This window comes from Colletotrichum destructivum, chromosome 3 (genome assembly GCF_034447905.1).
Source record: "Colletotrichum destructivum chromosome 3, complete sequence".
Lineage (NCBI taxonomy): Eukaryota > Fungi > Ascomycota > Sordariomycetes > Glomerellales > Glomerellaceae > Colletotrichum > Colletotrichum destructivum.
Window position 1 is genome coordinate 4,769,132 of NC_085898.1, and position 19,048 is coordinate 4,788,179.

Below are 19,048 nucleotides of genomic sequence, written 5' to 3' on the forward strand. Positions count from 1 at the left end.
CAAGCAGAGACCTCACCGGGGATGCCTGCATCATCGAGACACCCCAAGAATATGTGGCAGATAAGGTGGTCGTCTATCATCTCGTTGGTCGACATATGCTATGCAGGTGCGGGACTAGGCACGATGAGGGCATCGTCGGGACAGGGGGGGTTGGACTGCATATCCTGGTGCTACAGCATTTCCCAACAGGAAAATCGTGAGTTGAAGGGGCGGGAAGAGAGGTCTGAAAGAAGACCCGCCAGAGTCGCCCCCCCCCCCTTTTCTCTATGTCTCTGGACTTTTTGACCTGCTCGAAGACGACGAGGCCTACCCTGCCAACGGTTCTGTTCGATATCGACGGGACACCCGGCAGCGAATACCGCCCTCTCGTCTAGGCGTTCAGTTCACAAGCAAGGGCAAACCTGCGCAACAGGACTCGGTGACCATGGTAGCCCGACCGGTGCGTCCCAGGGCTTCCCAGGGCGTGTCGACCCGTCGCATCCCTAACCCCCCTTTACCCTCTTCCGCGCCGCTTCCGGTCCCGAGGCTGCGGGTAAGCGTCCGGTCCCCGGCGGCAGGAAGTGAACAGCCGAGGGGGGAGCGGGTGGCGATGTTGGCTGCCTCCCGCGGTCGGTCTTTGACCGTATCCATGGCGAAAAGGAGGGGGAGAAAGAGAGAACAGGCGTCATCGGGCATGTTTTCTTCTTTTCCCTTCTACACCTCCACCTTCCTCATCTTCATCATGGGCTTTATCGTCGTTCACGGACACAGTGGCTGTTCACCAGGCTTGTCAGATCTCCTTGGGACGACCGACCACTGCGAGACGAAGACACTCCAGCCACGCCGGATAGGCACAGCGCGGCAGCGGATTGAAAAGGAGTGGTTCTGAGGCCTGTCGTTCCTGAACTTGGTGTTCCTAAGACACTCCCGCGCCTCCTCCCGCCCACCTCCTGTTTGCCTTCGTGCCACGACATGGCCAGATTCTACTGGGACTCGATAAGCGAAAGTCTTTGGTCCCGGGGGAGATTCGTGTTCGTTACACGGAGAAAAGGGAAAGAGGCATGTACTACGGAGACTTTCTCCCCCCCTCCCTCCCTCCCTTCCCTTCCCTTCCCTTCCCGTCCCCCCCCCTTCTCTCCTTCCTCCCCCGTTCGATATTCTTTGGAACCTGTTCGTTGTCCTCTCGTGCTACCCACACGCCGTCGCGGAGGTGGCTTGACGATAGCGTGGGAAGTGGAGAAACGAGCGGGAGGGGGAGGAGGGTGTCTCGGAGACAAGTCTACCTGTTCGGGCGCGGGAGGAGGTAGTCCGGGGGCAAGCTTCAGACGTTGTCTTGGGGATGCTCTGACACTATCGTGTCCTTGTTCAGGTCGTGGCTATCCGGAATGAGCTCGTGCGAGATGGGATGGTCCTATTGTCAATGCCTTGCATGTCGATTTTGCGACTTCTGTACCCACGGGGAGGGGAGCCTGCAGCAGGCACGCCGTCTCCAAGCTGGCGCTAGAGATACGCCAGTGGGAAGCCAGTCGTTTGCCTTACCATTCTACACCAGGAGCTATTGGGCCCAAGTAGCGACGTTCGTGGGGAAGAGGGGGAGGGGGGGGACGGCCGGGAGCAGCCTCGCACCGGTAGGGACGGGTCATTTGCATCTCCTCATCTTTTCTCCGACGTCCGCGATGCAACGAAAGAACACCCGGACCAGCGTGGGGGTCAATTCGCACTTGACGGAGAGGAGGCTGCCAGGACGCGGGGCGCCGTCGTGGCCGGCTTCCTCGTAATTCGTGATGAGGTCGAGAAAGCCACTCGGGCCGTTTTCCATCCCCCGGGGCGGGGTTCATTTTGATACGCAGCCCGGGGAGGCTCAATAGTGTTCGTCCGCTCAGACTAGACGGAGCCTTTGTGGCTGGGTTTGCAATCTTGACACCGGCCGGACATGTCAGCTAGTGTCATTCTCCAGCTCTATTGCCTGTCGGTCATGACCAATGCGCCTCTGGCTCGGACGCTAGGGAAACCGGCGGCGGCGGCGGCGGCGGCGGCTCACGGGCGATGGAATTGACGACGAGCTCTTGTCTTGACGGTGGCAGATCATATCAGCGGCTATGGACAAGCCCCGCCGTGCCCGTGTGGCACACAAACCAAAAAAGAGGGTTTTCCTTCCCTTCGTCCCTGGGGGTTCGCTTTTTCTTTTCGGGTGTCTGGCTATCTATCTTTTGGGTGCGGACCCGGCACCCGTGGTGATGGTTCTGACGGGTGAGCATGAGCGGCTATTTTTTGTTGGCGATTTACCCCGAGACTCACAGCTTCGTAGACGAGGCTCGTAGGTGACCCGAACGTGACGACATCCTCGGTGAGACGACTTCAAAATGCTTGTCTTCGAACCGGCATCGCAGATTTGTGGTGGGTTCGATGACAGGGTCACGTCGGGTATCAATCAACATCAGCAATAGGCAGGTCAGTCAGTAATGGGCTGATTTGAGGGCCACAGATAGCCACAATCGCAAGGAGGAGGGGGGGGAGTGCCCTATCCAAGGATGCATTGTTGGAAAAATGCCTCGAATCGTCAAGATCATTGCTTAGTTGAGAAGTCATCCGAAAGGGCCCGCGGGCAAGGCTTTTTGCCAATGAGATCAACACAGCGGAGGGGGAGGGAGGGGGAGGAGTCCTGCCAACTTCCACTCAGCATCTCTCTCCCAGAGTCCCCCTCCTCCCCTGGTCGACCAAGCGTAACTCAGACCTGACAAAGACGACAAGCCCATGGCGACATCCAGAGGAAATGATCAGGGTCACGCAGATGCCCTCAACAGCCCAATGATGTTTAAGGGGTTTGACTGAATGATCTGTCCTGTCGTGACGCATGTTGAAAGCTGGTATCCGCCGCCGGCTTGTCCACGTCGCATTGACCGTCGCCCCGGGTGCAGGATAGAAAGGACGTCGATGTCTTTTTCTTTTCATAAGCAGGGCCGTGATTCGCGATATTGGCAGCAGCCACAGCAGCAGCAACTGGGGTGGGGGGGTTCCGAATGCCGTGCACCCGTGCAACGCACGAGCGTTCGTATATCCGTGGCAACGCAAGATGCTTTGGCAATCCGCACACGGGCCCATTCTGGACTGATATGGTAACCTTGCGAACGATCATGAGAGGATCGCTTGACGCAGACGGGGCGCGTCATTTTGTTCTGCCAGGGAATAGGAAGAAACTGGAGAGGGATACGAAGCACATACAAGCATAGACCAGGGCGCCAAATGCCAACATGCCGCCATGCCGTGGGCTGTCAGGACGGACTCCAAGATTCATATGGATAACAGGTCCATTGCCAGGCTTCAGCAAGCTTACCCTGCCGCAGCCGGGCATGTATGTATTCGTACCTATCTATGCAAGCCCGGGCATGTATTCGTACCGACGGGCTGCTGAGTGCCTCCTCTCCTGCGAGCACCTTCAGAGCGGTTGGCCGCCGGGGTGACATCTGTGGCCCTGAACAAGGGCACCAGGTTCGTCCGATGTCTGTATCCGCACGCTAGTGACTAGGTACCATGTCCGTGAACCGCCCTTCTCTCTTCCCGCCGGGCGTGTGGCAGGCCACATGCGGCCGGCTCATCAGTAATTCAGATGCGGTCGTCAGGTTGGTGGAGCCGTCACTCACAGGCTTTTCGCAGCTGCAGCAGCAGCAGCCAACCCCACCACCAATGCGCGCGGGATGATAATCACCGATGGATTGATTGCCTTACCTAGCCCAGCACAGCGACCCTGGGCTGCTTGGTGGTTGTCAAGGCCTGTTGGTGCCGCCGTAAGTGGTATTGGCGAGAAGGCCCGCTGAGTAGGACTTCTTGGACCAGTCTAGACGCTGGTGAAATCGGATGTGCGTCATCTGGAGACTCCGGACTACAGCTTTGTTACTTGCTTACTTGTATGCGCCGAGCGCCTGTCATTGTGTGTTCACCGTGTGGCGGCATGGATGGCAGTCAACGTCGTGGCGTGTTTGGGTCTTCGGCACAACCGACCTCCCTAACCCTCGCCCTCGATGTAACATTCATTGGTTTGGCACATATGAGGAATAGCATCGTTTTGGAGTTGCAATCAGCGCTCAGGCTTCTGCGACCACACGAGCCCCATGCACCGGAAGAAAAAGAAAGGAAATAAATAAATAGACTCCATCGTGGATGTTGATCATAGACCGACGTTGCTTGCAATGGGCGGTGTCGCCGAGCGTCCACGACGGCGGGGGGATGAGGGAGGGAAGACAAAAGGGGGGGGCCCGTTCCGAATGCAGCGTCAACTCTGGAGTCAGCCACCGTCGTACACACAGAGTCAAGTCATCGACACGCTCAACTTCGCGACCAACCTTCCACAAGCCTGCTGCTGCTGCTGCTGCTGTTGCTGTTAATGATGTTGACCAGTCGGCCCAGAGGTGAGATATCAAGCGTTTGTGCGTGCGTGAGTTCTGCCTGCGGTTGACCAATTGCTCGCTGACTGGCATGGTGATTAACACCCCTCCCCCGCCGACCCGGGTATTATCGTCAGGGAGAGATCAGATATAGGGGCCCCGGGACTCAGAATTCCGCTGCAGGACAACAGGCATGACGATCGGCTCAAAAGGCACACTGAGCTCTGGAGCCACACACGGAGCCACTCGGTACCAGCCAGCCTCTGTGCCTCTCTCTCGCCGGCCCCTGTTATCCCAATTTAAAATTCGTCCCATCTTCTTAGCCAACCACTCTGACAAGGATGCTACCGGAAAGCTAAATGAGGCTCGCCCATGCATTCCGAGCCAAGTCAGCATGTAGACTTGCTAAAAGGTGAACCGAACCTCTTGATGTTGAGGCAGCATCGTCATCGTTGTGAAGGTGCACACGCGTACGATGTAGAATCCGTAGGTACCAGTACTCTGTAGTATCTGCCACTCCGCTACACCCCCGCTCCCCGTCACCGGTCGGATGAAGATGACTGGGGAGGGCAACAGGGTCGGTTCGGCCGATCTGCAGCTACACACATTCGTAGTAGCATGAACACGGCAGGCAAGCAGGACCGTGCTAAGCTGTCCCTGTTCCCAGCTGGCTGGTACTGCTGCGGGTTAGGTCAAGGCCCATTTCGGTAGCGTCGTAGGTGGGCGCCGCGGTGTCTCGAATGTGGTGCTTGTACGAATATTTCACCCAGCAAAACCCACACTCGCTCCGGTGACGGCCGTTGCAAGGTTCATGCGCTTCCCTCGGGATGCGCAACGTCGACTGTTACAGCGCTGACACAACCACTGGACTGTCGAGAGTTTGTGTGTACCCGTCCTGCGCGGCCCAGTCCTGTAATGCCATAATGCCTACACGACGTAGCATTCGCCGCTCGCGCCCGTTTTCTAATATCTTGCTTGTCTGAACGGGGTGCTGAACGAATTCGCGGCGCTAAGGAACGGATGTGCCCAACCAAAAAGAAAAAGAAGAAGTAGAAAAAGAAAAGAAAAAGGCATGTCATCTGGTCCCAAGGTCCATGAGGGCTCCCGGTACGCGAGAAATTCTCCGGCTGGCTACGTCGAGGCAGCGCATGAAACTTGCTCAGATGACGCTTGCCCTGATCGCGTGCGCAGGCAGGTATGGATCGATGCCGACAACGAGGGATCACAAAGAGGTCCGTGAGAACGAGGGTGCGTCGCGCTTCCATCATGCACAGGCGTCCCTGACCATTCTCCCACGTTGCATATGCCTGGTGATCTTTTGGGGATACTGTATCGCGGTGGTGCTCATGTGCCGTATGCTAGATGCACTCTATGTATGCGGTCGGTCGGTTCCTTGGAGCGTCGCTGAGCCAGGGTGAGTCGGGGTGGAAGGAGAGGACAAACGAACCCAGACGACGATGGAGACCAGGACGGACAAAGCTCCGGCCCATGTATGTCTTGACTCAGTTGACTAGCGGTCAGTCCAATCGATCAATGGGACGTGCCCATGTAGGTGTAAATCTTCGTGGTTGACATATCGGTTCTGTTGCATGATGCTGGCTTGAAGCTTGCAGTCCAAAGCCACGCGTGTCCCAAATAATGCCGAGTCCCGACGGACCACTGTCGAAGAGATCGGCGCCGGTACACGCCGGGTGCCCGCCCATATGTGATGGATGACGACGTTCGTGATGTTTTGGAGATGCTCGTCGGAGTAGATTCAAAGTCTCGGCATACATGAGAGGGCGGGATGGCTCGTCACCAGCACCTCGCCCAACTTGAACGAGCAGATAATAGCAGACTGGCCGAGATTGGCGTTTCATTGCCCAAGTGGAGCAGACGGTCACGTCGGGTGAAATAAAAGCGACGGGTTCGTCTGAAATGACTGAAAAAAGCCGATTCGTCCATAGACAGTCACACTGTCACAGCAGACAGCAGGCGGATGGTGCCCCAAATCTGCCTACCCCACCACTTTATCGTTCTTGGCTGTGACGGCAAAGTCAACTAATCGCTCCGAGGTTGCTTGCAGTCGACCAGGATGGACTCTTGTGTTGCGTGTGGGTGTTGGCGTGGGCGTTGATGCACGCTAGGCTTTCGTACGAAGGCGGTGCCGAACCTCTAGCTTCTTCAACTTCCACAACGGTAACCCGGGACACGATGATAGACCGTGTCGTCGACTGGGACGCCGGTGTTATCTTCTGTATCGTACTCTGTACTCTGCAGCAAAGCCGCATCGCCGGAGGTCAAGAGCGAGGGCAAGGAGATAATCGGAATCTTCGTTACTTGGTACGGATAGAGCGACTCCGACGTGGGGCTTGGCAACAACTGTCGGAGGCTGCGACTCGCTGTGCCGCAAGTCGGGGAAATCGACGTCCGGAGAAAAAGAAAAGACAAAAAGATGGGATGACAAGTTTGATTGACATGGGGACTCGTCTGATTGACCGGGGCTCGTGGACGTTCGCTGGGCCTGGCGTGCTGAACTAAGACATTAATAGCAAAGACCTGGCCGGACCTGGTCCTGATGGACTTGGATCTGAACCTGGGCCTGGAGCCGGGCCTGGAGCCAGGCCCTCTGGTCTCTTGATCTTGATCTTGACGTTTTTGATTGATTGCAGGATGAGCGTTCGCGCAGGCCAGCTGCACAATCCCGGTCTTGCAGATAATTCAGTACTCGGCCGAGTGGTGAGGTCTGTTAGGAATTCAGGTGAGGTGGGGTAGAAAGTTGAGGGGGGGGGGGGGGGGGGGGGGGAGGGGAGGGGGGTTGACGGTTGTTGGCGCACGATTCATAGCACGTTGAAAGTTGCCGCGAGCCACTGGAAATTGGACGAGAATGAAGCAAGCCCAGAAGTGCCCAGGAAACCCCAGGAAACCCCCGTCATGGTCTGGCAAAGTGACGACGACTGCTGGGGAGGTGCTTGCTTTCTCTGGTATGTCGTAGGCATCTGTACTCTGCTGACCCTGTACAAATAGGAAAGGTAGGTACAGACATTCGGTGAACACGGACGAAGTTTAGGACGCCTGGTGCAGCTTGCAAGGTCTGCTGTCTCCAGGAAGATGCGCCGGGGAGTTTTGGTCCGATGTTTCGCCCCGGTCAAATTGCAAATTGGGCCCGAGATACCCAGCGAGAAACCGGGTCTGGGGTGTTTCTCTCGGAGCATTTCATTAAGTTGGATGAGGATGTCCGAGGCGCCGAGGGAAGGACCTGGCCGGGTTCTGCTGCTCAAATCATAAATGTCCGTCGCTGAAGTAATTTGCCGGCCACGCATCCACCTCTATCCGCAAAGGTGCTGGCAGCTAGCTGCGCAGAGATGGTCGCCAGCTTCGTCCTGCCTCTGGCCCGAGGTACAAACACACTAGCCAGTCAGGCTGACCAATGGTTCCCCCTTCTGTCTTTCCCTTCTGCCCCATCTCCCTTCTGCCCCATCTCCCTTCTACCGATTGCTTCCCTTCCTCACTGCGATGGCAATGACTGGGAGAGTCAACATGAGACAAAGAACAAACCCGCAGCGGGAGGCGCAAACAAGTTGGATCCGTCCTGGTAGGTAGGTGGCTAGCTGGCGGGCTCTTTTTTCTCCTTGCCTGCCGCGTGCCCTGCACGCGTGGATGTTGAACTTACACTCAGGGTAAGACAAGACAAGACAAGACAAGGAGCCGTCGCTGTCGAGAACAAAAGGCGGCGTGGGGAGATGATGTGTTGCGAGTGCTGGGTGCTGGCAGAGAGAGAGACAGACTTAGATGAGGTGAAGAAAGTTCCGAGCGCCGTTGCACCTTCCCGCCCTTGCAACGGTGGGACCAATCCATCCTCCAACGCCCACGCCCCGCGCCCACCTTCTCGCACACCTCCTTCCGAAAACTGCGGCAGTCAACAGTACAGCACTTGCTTGCCTTACCTAAGGTAAGCTCCTACATGCTCAAGTCCCTACCTACTTACACCACGGAAGGATAGTGGTACGTATCCTGACATCCGCTTATCTTATGGCACCTTCTTTTCTCTCTTACCGCTCGCAATCCTACCTTGAAGGAGATGACGAGAGAGACAGGCCCTTGAGAGCCAAACAACATCACAATCCCAGTCCTCTCATGCTCTCTTCCATTGATTTCCGGGTCCGTACGATACAAGGGACGTTGTCGTACGTACGTACAACTTAGGCCAGGGCACTAGGAGGTGAGTGCGTTGATGTGAGATGCTTACCGCGCCGGCAAGGAGGCAGGCGCGCCAACACGGCTGCAAGCGCAAATGCAAGTGAGGTGCAAGTGCAGGTGCATGTACCAAAGGAATGCTCCTTCTCGATTCCATCGTCGGCATCGTATCCCAATAGGATTCTTTTGTTGTCTCCGCCTTCTCACATAACTCGGAACTCCTCACGACGCTCCATCACAGACCCCATCGTACGAAACCCCCATCACACAGCGAACTCCCCGCCGTCTCCATGTCCACCATCTGTCTACCTAACCCAACTAGACTCGGCCGCCCGGGGCATATGCACCAGAGGCATCCATATCCATCCCCTGCCCCCTCTCCCACCAAAACAAACGGGGTCGTTCATCAATCACGACTCCCACCACCGCGGCACCGCCACCAAAGCACTCACTTGCACATGAAGAACATGGCCTATGCCATCTGCCGAGGTCTGCCTTTTGCTTTCTCCACCGAGGAAAATCGACGCATCCATCACTCGATACCTTGTATCTGCACGGACGATACAGCCTAAGTAGTTTACGAACCAAGACCTTGCCCTCGGCCCCGGTGACGGTCAGTCAGACACCAGTCTGGACCGGATCACGACCAAGACACTCGCACCGCGCCATCCCGGGCCATCATTGCATCCAATATCGTCTCTGTCCGCAATCGTACATTTCGTCTCCCTTTCCGCAAGTGGACTTCGAGTCCACGGGGCCATTTGGACCTCGCCACCGTGTTTCCTTCGTCGATATACTGCAATACGGACCTGGTCCCGTCTTTCGCGGTGGATACCGGCGGCACTTCCGGTCTCCCATTGTGCTGCGCACCTCTCGCGCATGGGGCGCTTCTCGGCATGGAGGGGAGGGAGAGAGGGAAGGGAAACGAGGGCAAAAATAAAAATAAAAACTCTCCGGGGCGGAGGTAAGGGAATCAAGCATCCAGGGAGCACAATCCTTGCCCTCGGAGCATCGGCTTCTTTGCGATTCAACTTCCGCACCGCATCGCATTGTACCCGCCCGACCAGCCTCTGCTTCTTCATCGTCGTTGGGATTTTGACTCAGTGCCTCTCCGCCTAGAGGCTTGAGACCAACATCTTGCACTTGGACCCAGACTTGGCTATCCCCTGAATTATATTAATCCAAGATTAATCCAGCAACTTGAGCTAAAGACCCAGCCAAGGTTGCGACCCGCGTCTTCCTGCAACCTCTTCTTCAACAGCGTCGCAACGAACCACGCCCAGCCGTCCCGTCGCTTGACGAACGTGCAAGGAGACGCCTCCCCTGTCGGACTCCCTGCCACTCGGCTCCACCATGCCTGTCTGTAGAGTAACGCTGGCTTTTGCCGCCAGAATCCGAGCAAATTGTCAGCCCACTGATAACCATTGAAGCTGCTTCAACGCCTGAGGGACCGCCTACCATTGCTTGTTTCGGATGGCATCACACGGCTGCGACATACACAGGCTACAGCCGACTTACACACCCTCCAACCGGAAAAATTGCATCTTTCCGTTGCGGGCTGGCATCCAGAGTTCGGACGACACATGCAGCGGAACGCCCGAAAAGACAACCAGTTTTCGCAGCATTGACCAATAGATGGATCGTTGCATTGACAGCTGTCGCGAAATACTCACTGAGACACACATCGACTCGAAACTTGACACAACCGCGAGTCATCTAGGAACCGATTAACAGCTCTCCACATGCCCAACTCGCCTCCAGCGCACACAAAACCCAATCAAGGACTTTGGTAATACACAATGATGCATGACAGGAGCAGCCGCAGATCAAACAAGTCGCGGGAATGGGGACCGCAGCAAACTCAATAAATTTCCAAGGGCAGCATTCGCATTGATGTCTCTAAGCAAGCTAGTTGGCTTGCCTCTACAAAAAAAAAGTTTGAGGCTTGACAACAGGTCCGGCAGGCCTGCCTTGACAACCCAGATGCGGACGAGCAGTGCCATGGTTTTGGACCAGGTTATTAGACCAAGGGATCAGAGCAAGCTATTGAGGCATGTCTGCCAGGTCCAGGATGGAAAAGACCACCTGCGGAGTCTTTTTTCCAGTGGCGCGCAACCAGGGCCAACCCAGCGTCCGTGGCATCAGCGCGGGACGCACATGCCAGCCGAGCGCCTTGCAGATCGGTGCCAACCAGGTTGAGGAGGGCTTGGCCCGGCGAATTCTGATACTATCATCCCAAATGAACTTGCCTGTCAATGAGAGGACTGCCGCGAAGTAAGCGAGCCAAATGTTGGTTTGTCTTGGGAATGCCCCGCAAACAACAATGCCAGCAACACCGACAACAGCAGTATGGGCAACAAGCTAGTTGCGGATGGGCAAATTGTAGGACTCTCACCGAGGTGAGATGACGACAACATCCCTTGCTTTGCGAACCAGTCTCGCACTGAAAATTTCCGCGATTCGGCTCGATGCCGAGTCTCCGCCAGGCTCCAGTATGGTCGCCGGTCTGGCACCAAGAAAAGGATCCCTGTTGTATGGCTCAACGGCTACCGGCTCTGAATGAGGCGAATTTCTAGGGGCTACCTAAAACTCATTTCGCAGAACAACAGTCACGGTTGCCAGTGGAAACTCAAGCGCGCTTGTCAGTGGGCGACACTGGCCAGTCTCCTTCCTCGCCCACGGATATGATGGTTGGAAGATGAGGCTGTTTTCGCATTCAATGAGGAGAAACCGAGGATACCGGGGCCAGAGTATCATTCTTCAGATGAACGATAACATGTCTCCTTGTGGCCAGGATTCTGCAAGCTTGGGCCTGTGCATCATAACGTCGCATTAAGTACGTAGACGACTCTCCGTCACACCACCGGGACGGCGCTCACAGAGGAGTTTCCCGAAGGCTTGGAGGCGATCGTATCAATGAGCGGCTGGTGTGGCGTGCGCACAGTTGGGAAGACTCTGCCACGAACAATCCAGGCCAGCCACATGGGCTGCCTGTGGCTTGCTCGAACGCCAGGATTGCAGTAGCCTCGCTTAGTTGAGAACGAGACCTTCGCAGCACTACTCATTGGCACCGGAACGAATACACGAGGTACTTATACGGCCGAATAGATCTGGGTGAGGACGAAGAGAGCCTGCGTCTATGCTGCCGATTCATCGGTCAGTCATCGCAGAACCACATGCGTCAGAGTCCCTATTCGGGATGGCAAAGTCGCAACAGCGCATCCGAAAGAGGCCGAGGGTTAGGCCTTGGTTGGGGACCAGGTCGACATCTTGTTGGTGGATTTTGATCGCTTCCCAATCCCAGGAAGCAAGCAGAGGAGAGAGGTGGGGTGGGGGCGCGGCCACGGCGGCTCTAGGGATGACGACGAGGGGGCCATGGCTGGCATCTGGCTGATCCGACGGGTTGACGGTGCCTGAATCCAGCGATCCCTCCCTGGGCACCCACGCAGATGCTGGGAGCGAGTGCATCGAATGGGATCCAATGATCGAATGGTGATTCAAAGGCAATGGGACGAACGCAAGGACCCAGAGCAAGCATGACGCCAACAACCTGCATGACGACCACTGCATCCCTAGACGCTTCGTCTCGCCTCCAAGTAGCGTGTTGCTGCATGCGCCTGTAGGAGTCGGTACTCGCTCGGCCACACCCTGCTGCTGCAACTAGCATTTCTCCAACTCGCTAACTACACTGTTGGAGTCAACGTCGCAGTTTGCAGCTCGGGTCTCGAGCGAACCAGCAGCAACCCTAGATGGATGGCCCACGGGCGCCCACATTGTCGTGCCTTTGCGCCGCCGGCACTCTCGATCAGCGGCTCCGTTGTACGGTAGCCGTGGTGCATTGGAGGCATATCGTAGGCCATCATGCAGCGCTGCCCAGAGGCCTGGGAGAGAGCTTCCGAGAGAGACGACGTCCTAAAGTGGAAAAGCAAGGGTGAGATATCCCACCCAGCAAGGTATACCCAGTCTCTGGAGGGAGCGACGAGCCGTTTCGGGGAGCAGGACAGGTTCCAGAACATTGCAGGACTCGAGGGACTCAGCACGAGTGGAAGGCGGAAGAACTTGGAAGCACACGCCTCGAAGCAAAGCCACGAGAATATTCGGAGGCAAAGCCACCTGAACTTCGCAGGTAACCCTGGCCCTGCGAAGCAACAGGAAGGGGGGACCATGAGGGGAATCACCACACCCACTCCCGGAGAAGGGGGGGGGTGGCGAGGCGATATGGGGTTTAACTCTGTAATCAGGAGAGGCCCAGAAGAAGTTTAACAGCGTACGGCTTCCCCGACTAGCGGCGTCGACAGTTGGATGCCGTTACGCCCGTGCCTGGATACATATTGACACACAGCCGAACGAGGTTGTTGTTGCAGCAGCAAAGAGATACCAAGGATGGTGCATGTTGTGAAGGAGAGCCAAAGGCAGTCTCCTACTTGGCTCTAGAGCGTCTTTGGCTTCTTCCACCCAAACCCGAAAATGGCAGCCCGAGTTTGGCTGTTCCCGCATAACGTGGGGCACAACACGATGCCCATGCGAGCAGCGCCAGGCCAGGAACACGATGTCGGCGCATGTCGGCGCGGCTACGCTACGGAGAGTAGGCTCCCTGCGGCCTGGAGATTGACGGCGTACGACACTGCTATATCCAATGCCTGGCTGCAGGCTTTGTTCAGGTGGTCAGTACGGAGTGGTATCGAGGATGACCAGCCTCGTCTAGCCACGCCCCCCTTTCGCCCCTCCAACGGCCGAGCGGCCTAGACCTGACAGCATCGGGGGGCGGGCGCGGGCCATGAGCTGCATCTCATCTGTGGCTGACTGGTTGGAGATGGGGCGCTGGAGAAGACTCATCTCGTTACGGACGGCTCAACTGAAGACAAGATGAGGCGATTCAGGGCTGGCAGCCGCCGGCCGGGGGGTTGACACGGAAGCGATGCAGCTCTGGGGAATGTCAGTGCACACCGGACGGACGAGCTGCAGACGCGCGGAAATCACGGATTTGACGCAAGAGGGAAAAGGGAGGTGAAGGACGTTCAAGACAAGGCGGAACCGGTGCGTAGGACAGAACAATTTGGGGTTCATGTGTCGCGCCTGTTCAAGTTGCCAGGGGTCATCGATCCCATCGACCAGCAAGACGGACGGACGGCTTGCCTTCACAGCAACATACTGTAGATCAACAAGCCGTCCGCCCAACATGACGAATCTATGTGCCTGGTCACCTAAAGGGCAACATCATAGGTATCAGTCGCGAGCAGTTGCCAGTTCGGAATGCATTTGCGTGGATTCTTCCATGAGGTCTCCATCCATCTCGGGCGACGTGCCTTGGTGAGAGGGCTGGCCCCAAGCCAAGCCCCCCAGCCCCGGTGCCGTGCTAGGGCAAGACAAGGTGCCTGGGTACCTCCGTACAGCATGCTGAATGCTGACCGAATGACAGTGGGCAGCTAACCCGGGACAGGGCACTACCGCTACCGCCGTCCTTACTCATAGTAGTACGAACGGAGAGACAGACAGATGGATGGATGCTGGCAAGACCGGGTAGAATCTGAAAGGTGCGAGTGACCCTGTCCGGATCGGTGACGCATGCACGGAACTGGAAACGGGTAGTGCCTCGTGTGGCAGAGCGAGGTAGCCTGTGAGAAGGAGGGGACCACGGCGGTCCTACAGGGGTAGACGAGGCCGAACACTCACACCCCCCCCCCTTGCAGCAAAGCTACAGTACGGACGACAACTGGAGCTCAGCAGACGGGCTCCGTACTTGGACGGCAACATTGCCCCAAATCATTTCGGGGAGGTAGGATGTCGACTCTGGGTCCGGGAGGACCAGAACTGCGGGCAAAAAAAAGAAGCGCTACCTCCCACCGCTTAGCTTAGTCTTGCATTTGCAGAGTCCACCACCGCCACCACCACCATCTCGGAACGTATCCGATCCTCGCTCGGCCTTGCCATGTGGGATCCAATGTCCAATACCGAGACACAGACACATGGACGACAGACAGACAGACAGATAGCACGTTGTCTCCTGCTCTCCCTCCCTCCCTCCCTCCCTCTTGTGCCTGGCTTCGCTTCCAGCCGCTTCACCTGGCGTCCGCCTTGGCCCTGCAAGCCGGTGCTTTCCAAGTAACACGGAACAACGGGCTCTTATACCTGCTTCTCGCGGCATGGCGATTGCGATGCCATTACGTTGCCCCGCATACAGTTTAACTCGTCCCTGGGGGCCTACCAGGTTCAAGGGCTCCAAATCCCGTTCTCGCACTCGCACGAACCTGAAGAAGGCTACGGCTACGGCCTCGGCCACGCACAAGCGTGAGTACTACATTCAAGTCCGCCCGTCAATCGTCAATCGTCAATCTCAACAAAGGGGAGAGAGAGAAAGACAGAGGACACAGACATGGCACAAGAGAGAGAGAGAGAGAGAGAGAGAGACAGTGTGTGTGTGTGTGTGTGTGTATGCCTGTGTATACCTGTGTCGGGGTGCCCAAGCCCAAGGCGGCCGGCCGGCTGAGGCCGGTGGGGAGGAGAGTAACGGTGACAGCTCTTCAAGGTTCTTCGCCAACGGCCGCCCGTCCCTGGTCCATGTCGCCGCGCCGCCTTGTCCCCTCTTCCCGTCCCCCTTTCCAGGTCACTCACTTTCTCTCTTTTCTTCTTCTTTCTCTCTCTCTCTCTCTCACCCCGGCATTACAGACTACGGAGTGTGTGACCTCGAGGTCGGTCTCCATCTTCGGTCTCTAGTCTCATTCCCATCTCAGCCCTCTGCCCCTGCTTTCTCGCCTTGCCCGCCCGGCCTGGCCGTCAGCCAACTGTGGATTTAAAGCGTTTTGTCGGCCAAGGTATCATCCGGGTGGAAGCCACGCGGAAGAAGGGTTGCCCACGAGAGGCAGCTGAGGGGAAATTGCGTATGGTAACCCTCGCCAGGGGAACCGCCCGCCCCCATTGCTATTATCGTCATGCCTACCTGCATAGCACACCAGCACCAGTAAATGCAGGCTACAAGACGGCTGCGGTCGAGACCCTGATTCTCGACGTTTCCTCCTCTTCGGGGCATATTCGTACCGAGCGACGACGAAAACGACGACGAAGACGGCCGAATCTTGACCGTACGCGTGCCAGGCAAGGTTGGATATACTACGATTCGACTTGGCCATGAACATTGTTAATCCTTGCCGAATCGTTCGCGCACGAGGCCACGACGGGCGCGGCCACTGTATAGCTAGCAATACCCAACCCAACCCGGCTCGATCGATTCCTGTGCAATACGGACATCGCCGAGAGCCTCGTTAAGAAGTGAAGGGGAGGCCCCGTACGATATCAATCCGTCGTCATGGGTACAGATGATATCCTCACAGATGCACTGGCTTCAGCCTGAGTATGTGCGTGACATGGCCTGCTCGCCGACTTGTTAACTGACACACTCACACACGCACGCACATCTGCGCGCCCACAATTTACATTCGCCGCCTCCATTTCCCAGGTTCTGCGCTAGGGCGCAACGTGCCGTTCTCCTCTGCTGAGGTGAGGTGCGGACAGTGCCACCAAGCGCCTGTCGAGAGACACCCCCCTCCCTACCCTTCCTAACCAGCCTATCCGGACGGGACACCCTGATCGTGTCTCTCATTGCATCGACACGTCAAAAAGACGGCCCATCCGAGATGGAAGCGCAGAGACAAGGCAACGAACTTGCCTCGAACCGCCCAGGGACCGCGGCAGGCCTATGCTAGACACGCCTTTTCGACAGAGACAATGGACCACACACAACCTCTGACCGAATCTCATTCAAGGCCCATTCATCCGCCATATCTCTCTCTCTTTCACTCTTCCACTCTTATTCTTTTACTAACTCACCAGCAAACTCACATTCACTCGACTCTCTCTCTCTCTCTCTCTCTCTCTCTCTCTCTCTCTCTCTCTCTCTCTCTCTCTCTCTCTCTCTCTCTCTCTCGTACACACTCTCCCATCCGTTTCTGTCTCTGCTGGTCCGTGGTTTGCACCGGTTCCCTTTCATTCATCGAGTGCCACCCTCCTGGATCCGTCATCTCATCTTTCTGTTGCGCTCGCAGGTCGATCCCTCCGCTCGCCTCTCCACATATCCCACAACCTTCTTTCGACCCCATCGACCATTATCTGTTCACCCCCCAACCCCAACCCCACCCCCCTCCTCAAGTCCTACCTCTTACAAGGTACTCTGGTTTTCCTCTTTTTCCTCCACCGGCGGCCCTACACACCCACGCCCGCTCATCTGTTCCCCCCCGTCCTGCCCTGAACGGACCCTGGGAAGGGGGCTACCGACACCCATTTGCAGCAACGACAGCAGTTTGGCGCGAGCTTTGCCATGCGCTCTTCGCATACATCGTACTAGGTAAGTCCATGCTTTTGCATTGGGATCCCATTCGCGCTTCTCGGAGCCAGGTATTCGTAGGGACCTGAAGAGCATGCTGTGCTAGGGTATCCAAACGCCATCATATTGTCCACCGCATCCATGGGCACTTCTTGCACATCGCTTTCTTATTCCTTCCGAGATCTAATGTCTCTCTATCCACACTTGTCCACCTGGTACCTACCTCTCTCACTCCCTCGTCCTGGTCAGGTCTCTTCAAGCAATATCAGGTCAATCTTACAGACCATCCACTCTTCTCCCGCTGCCTGTCTCCTGGCCCCGGCCTGGTGCCTACATCAACATGCTCTTTTCGTGTGTACCCGCACCGTTCCTCCAAGAGCGACCCCCTGCCGGGAGGGTGTTGCCCCCCCCCCCCCCCCCCCCCCCCCGACCACTCGCCTGCCATCCATCCATCCTCCCACCCCATCCCACCCCATCCCACCCCATCTCATCCCATCTCATATCCCGTTCCATCCACCAGTCGTCAGTTAGTCTTCTTTCCCCCCCTTCTTCCTGGCTACCGGCTACATTTGAACATACACTACAGGTACATTCCCCAACCTGTCAATCCATCTGCCATCTGCTACCGGCTCCGACATTCGAGACAATGACCACCCCTCTCCCTGCCCACTCCCACCTGAACCAGACCTCCTTCACATCACCCATCAAATTTGGCACTCTGCGCACTGCATACACACTACATACACGCTGCACAGACACTGCACAGACACTGCACACACTGCCTGTCTATTATCCGTCAGAGAGAAAGAGAGAGAGGGAGAGAGAGAGAGAGAGCGTGTGTGTGGGTGTGTGTGTATGCGTGCGCGCGAGGGACGCCGTCCTCTCTCTCCTGTCGTCTCTCACTTCTGGATCCTGTGGCCACGGCCGCGGTTCCGTCCCGTCTCCGGGCCTGTGTCCCTGTCTGCTGTCCGTCACCCGCTCGATGCTCCTCTCTTAGCTTGGGCCTGACTCTTGTCTCCCCCACTGTCTTATTGCCTTTTGTGGCTTCATACGTGCTTGCTTTAATCTCGTCGAGGAACCCTCAGACCCAACGCTATTATCGCCATCGCTATCGCTACCGTCAGCAAAATATATGTACTCATCTCTTAAGTCTGGGTATTGCATCTTGTCAAGCTGTCACTCATCACCTGCCATTCTGTCATTACCTCAGAGCGACATTGTTGTGCTCTCGCGCTCATGAAGTCAACCAGCTTGCATGAGCGGGCACTGTAGCATCACTCACATGTATCCCAGAGAGTAGAGTACTCACTGGCTCTCTCTCTCTCGGTCTCTTACCCAGATGCACGGAGAATTCGATAGGCAGGGGATCGTGATGGCATAGCCCTCTACCCTTGATTAGCAGCCACTCTAAAGATGTCGACCGGGGTCCTCCCTGACCTGCCTGTCCCTCTCGACCAGATCAACCCTGAACCACCCTAGCTTCATCTCAATTGTCCCCCTCTCTCCTCCGTAGGCCCAGCAGGCCTGCAGTCAGTCAGTCACACAAAAACCAACCGGGAGCCACCGATCGACTACTCCCAAAAAAAAATAAGTCTATGGGCCCTGCTCTCCAACGTATCCATATCCAACCCTCGACAAATACCGCTTCTTTACTCCGGCCGCCAAGCGTGACAGGAAGACGCACACACAGAGAGAGATAGACAAAAAGAGACGAGGAGCGGGCTAGATCTTCATCTCGTCCTCCTCCTTTTTCTCTCTACCTCAGCTCCACTTCCACCTCATCTTCATACATTTATACAGCACACATCCAACCCGACGGACGAGCTTGCCGGTACCAAGGTATCCGAATCCCATCCCACCTATCCAGCCATCCATCTCCGCATCCCGTGCCCAAGGTCCAGCCGTGGGACCTCCTGCAGCTGCCCGCACCAGCATCTCCCTCGACGAACCGCCAATATCGCCGGCAGGTAGCTTCATTGGAGCCCGAAGGATTGTTGTTGTGCGAGTATCACGCTGCGTCAGCATCATCGTCGTCTCACAGCAGTCGTGGCTGCATCTCCCTCCCAACTGGTTTCCAAGGACCGCCGATTCGACCATTCTTTGTTGCCTCCTGGCACCTGGCATATAACCCAAAAAACTAAAAAACCAACAAACCCCCCCCCCCCCAACCGTTTGGTACTTTCTGAAAGACGTC

General features: G+C 56.6%; 1 protein-coding gene across 1 annotated transcript; it reads right to left on the reverse strand.

The window, feature by feature from the left end:
* Positions 1 to 11,098: 11,098 nt before the first annotated feature.
* Positions 11,099 to 12,204, reverse strand: CDEST_05556 (uncharacterized protein; the record flags this gene model as incomplete). The annotated part of the gene is made up of 2 exons (XM_062921715.1): positions 11,099 to 11,927; positions 11,983 to 12,204. 2 exons carry the CDS (start codon positions 12,202 to 12,204, stop codon positions 11,688 to 11,690), a joined length of 462 nt encoding a protein of 153 aa, XP_062777766.1. The 3' UTR covers positions 11,099 to 11,687.
* Positions 12,205 to 19,048: the final 6,844 nt, after the last annotated feature.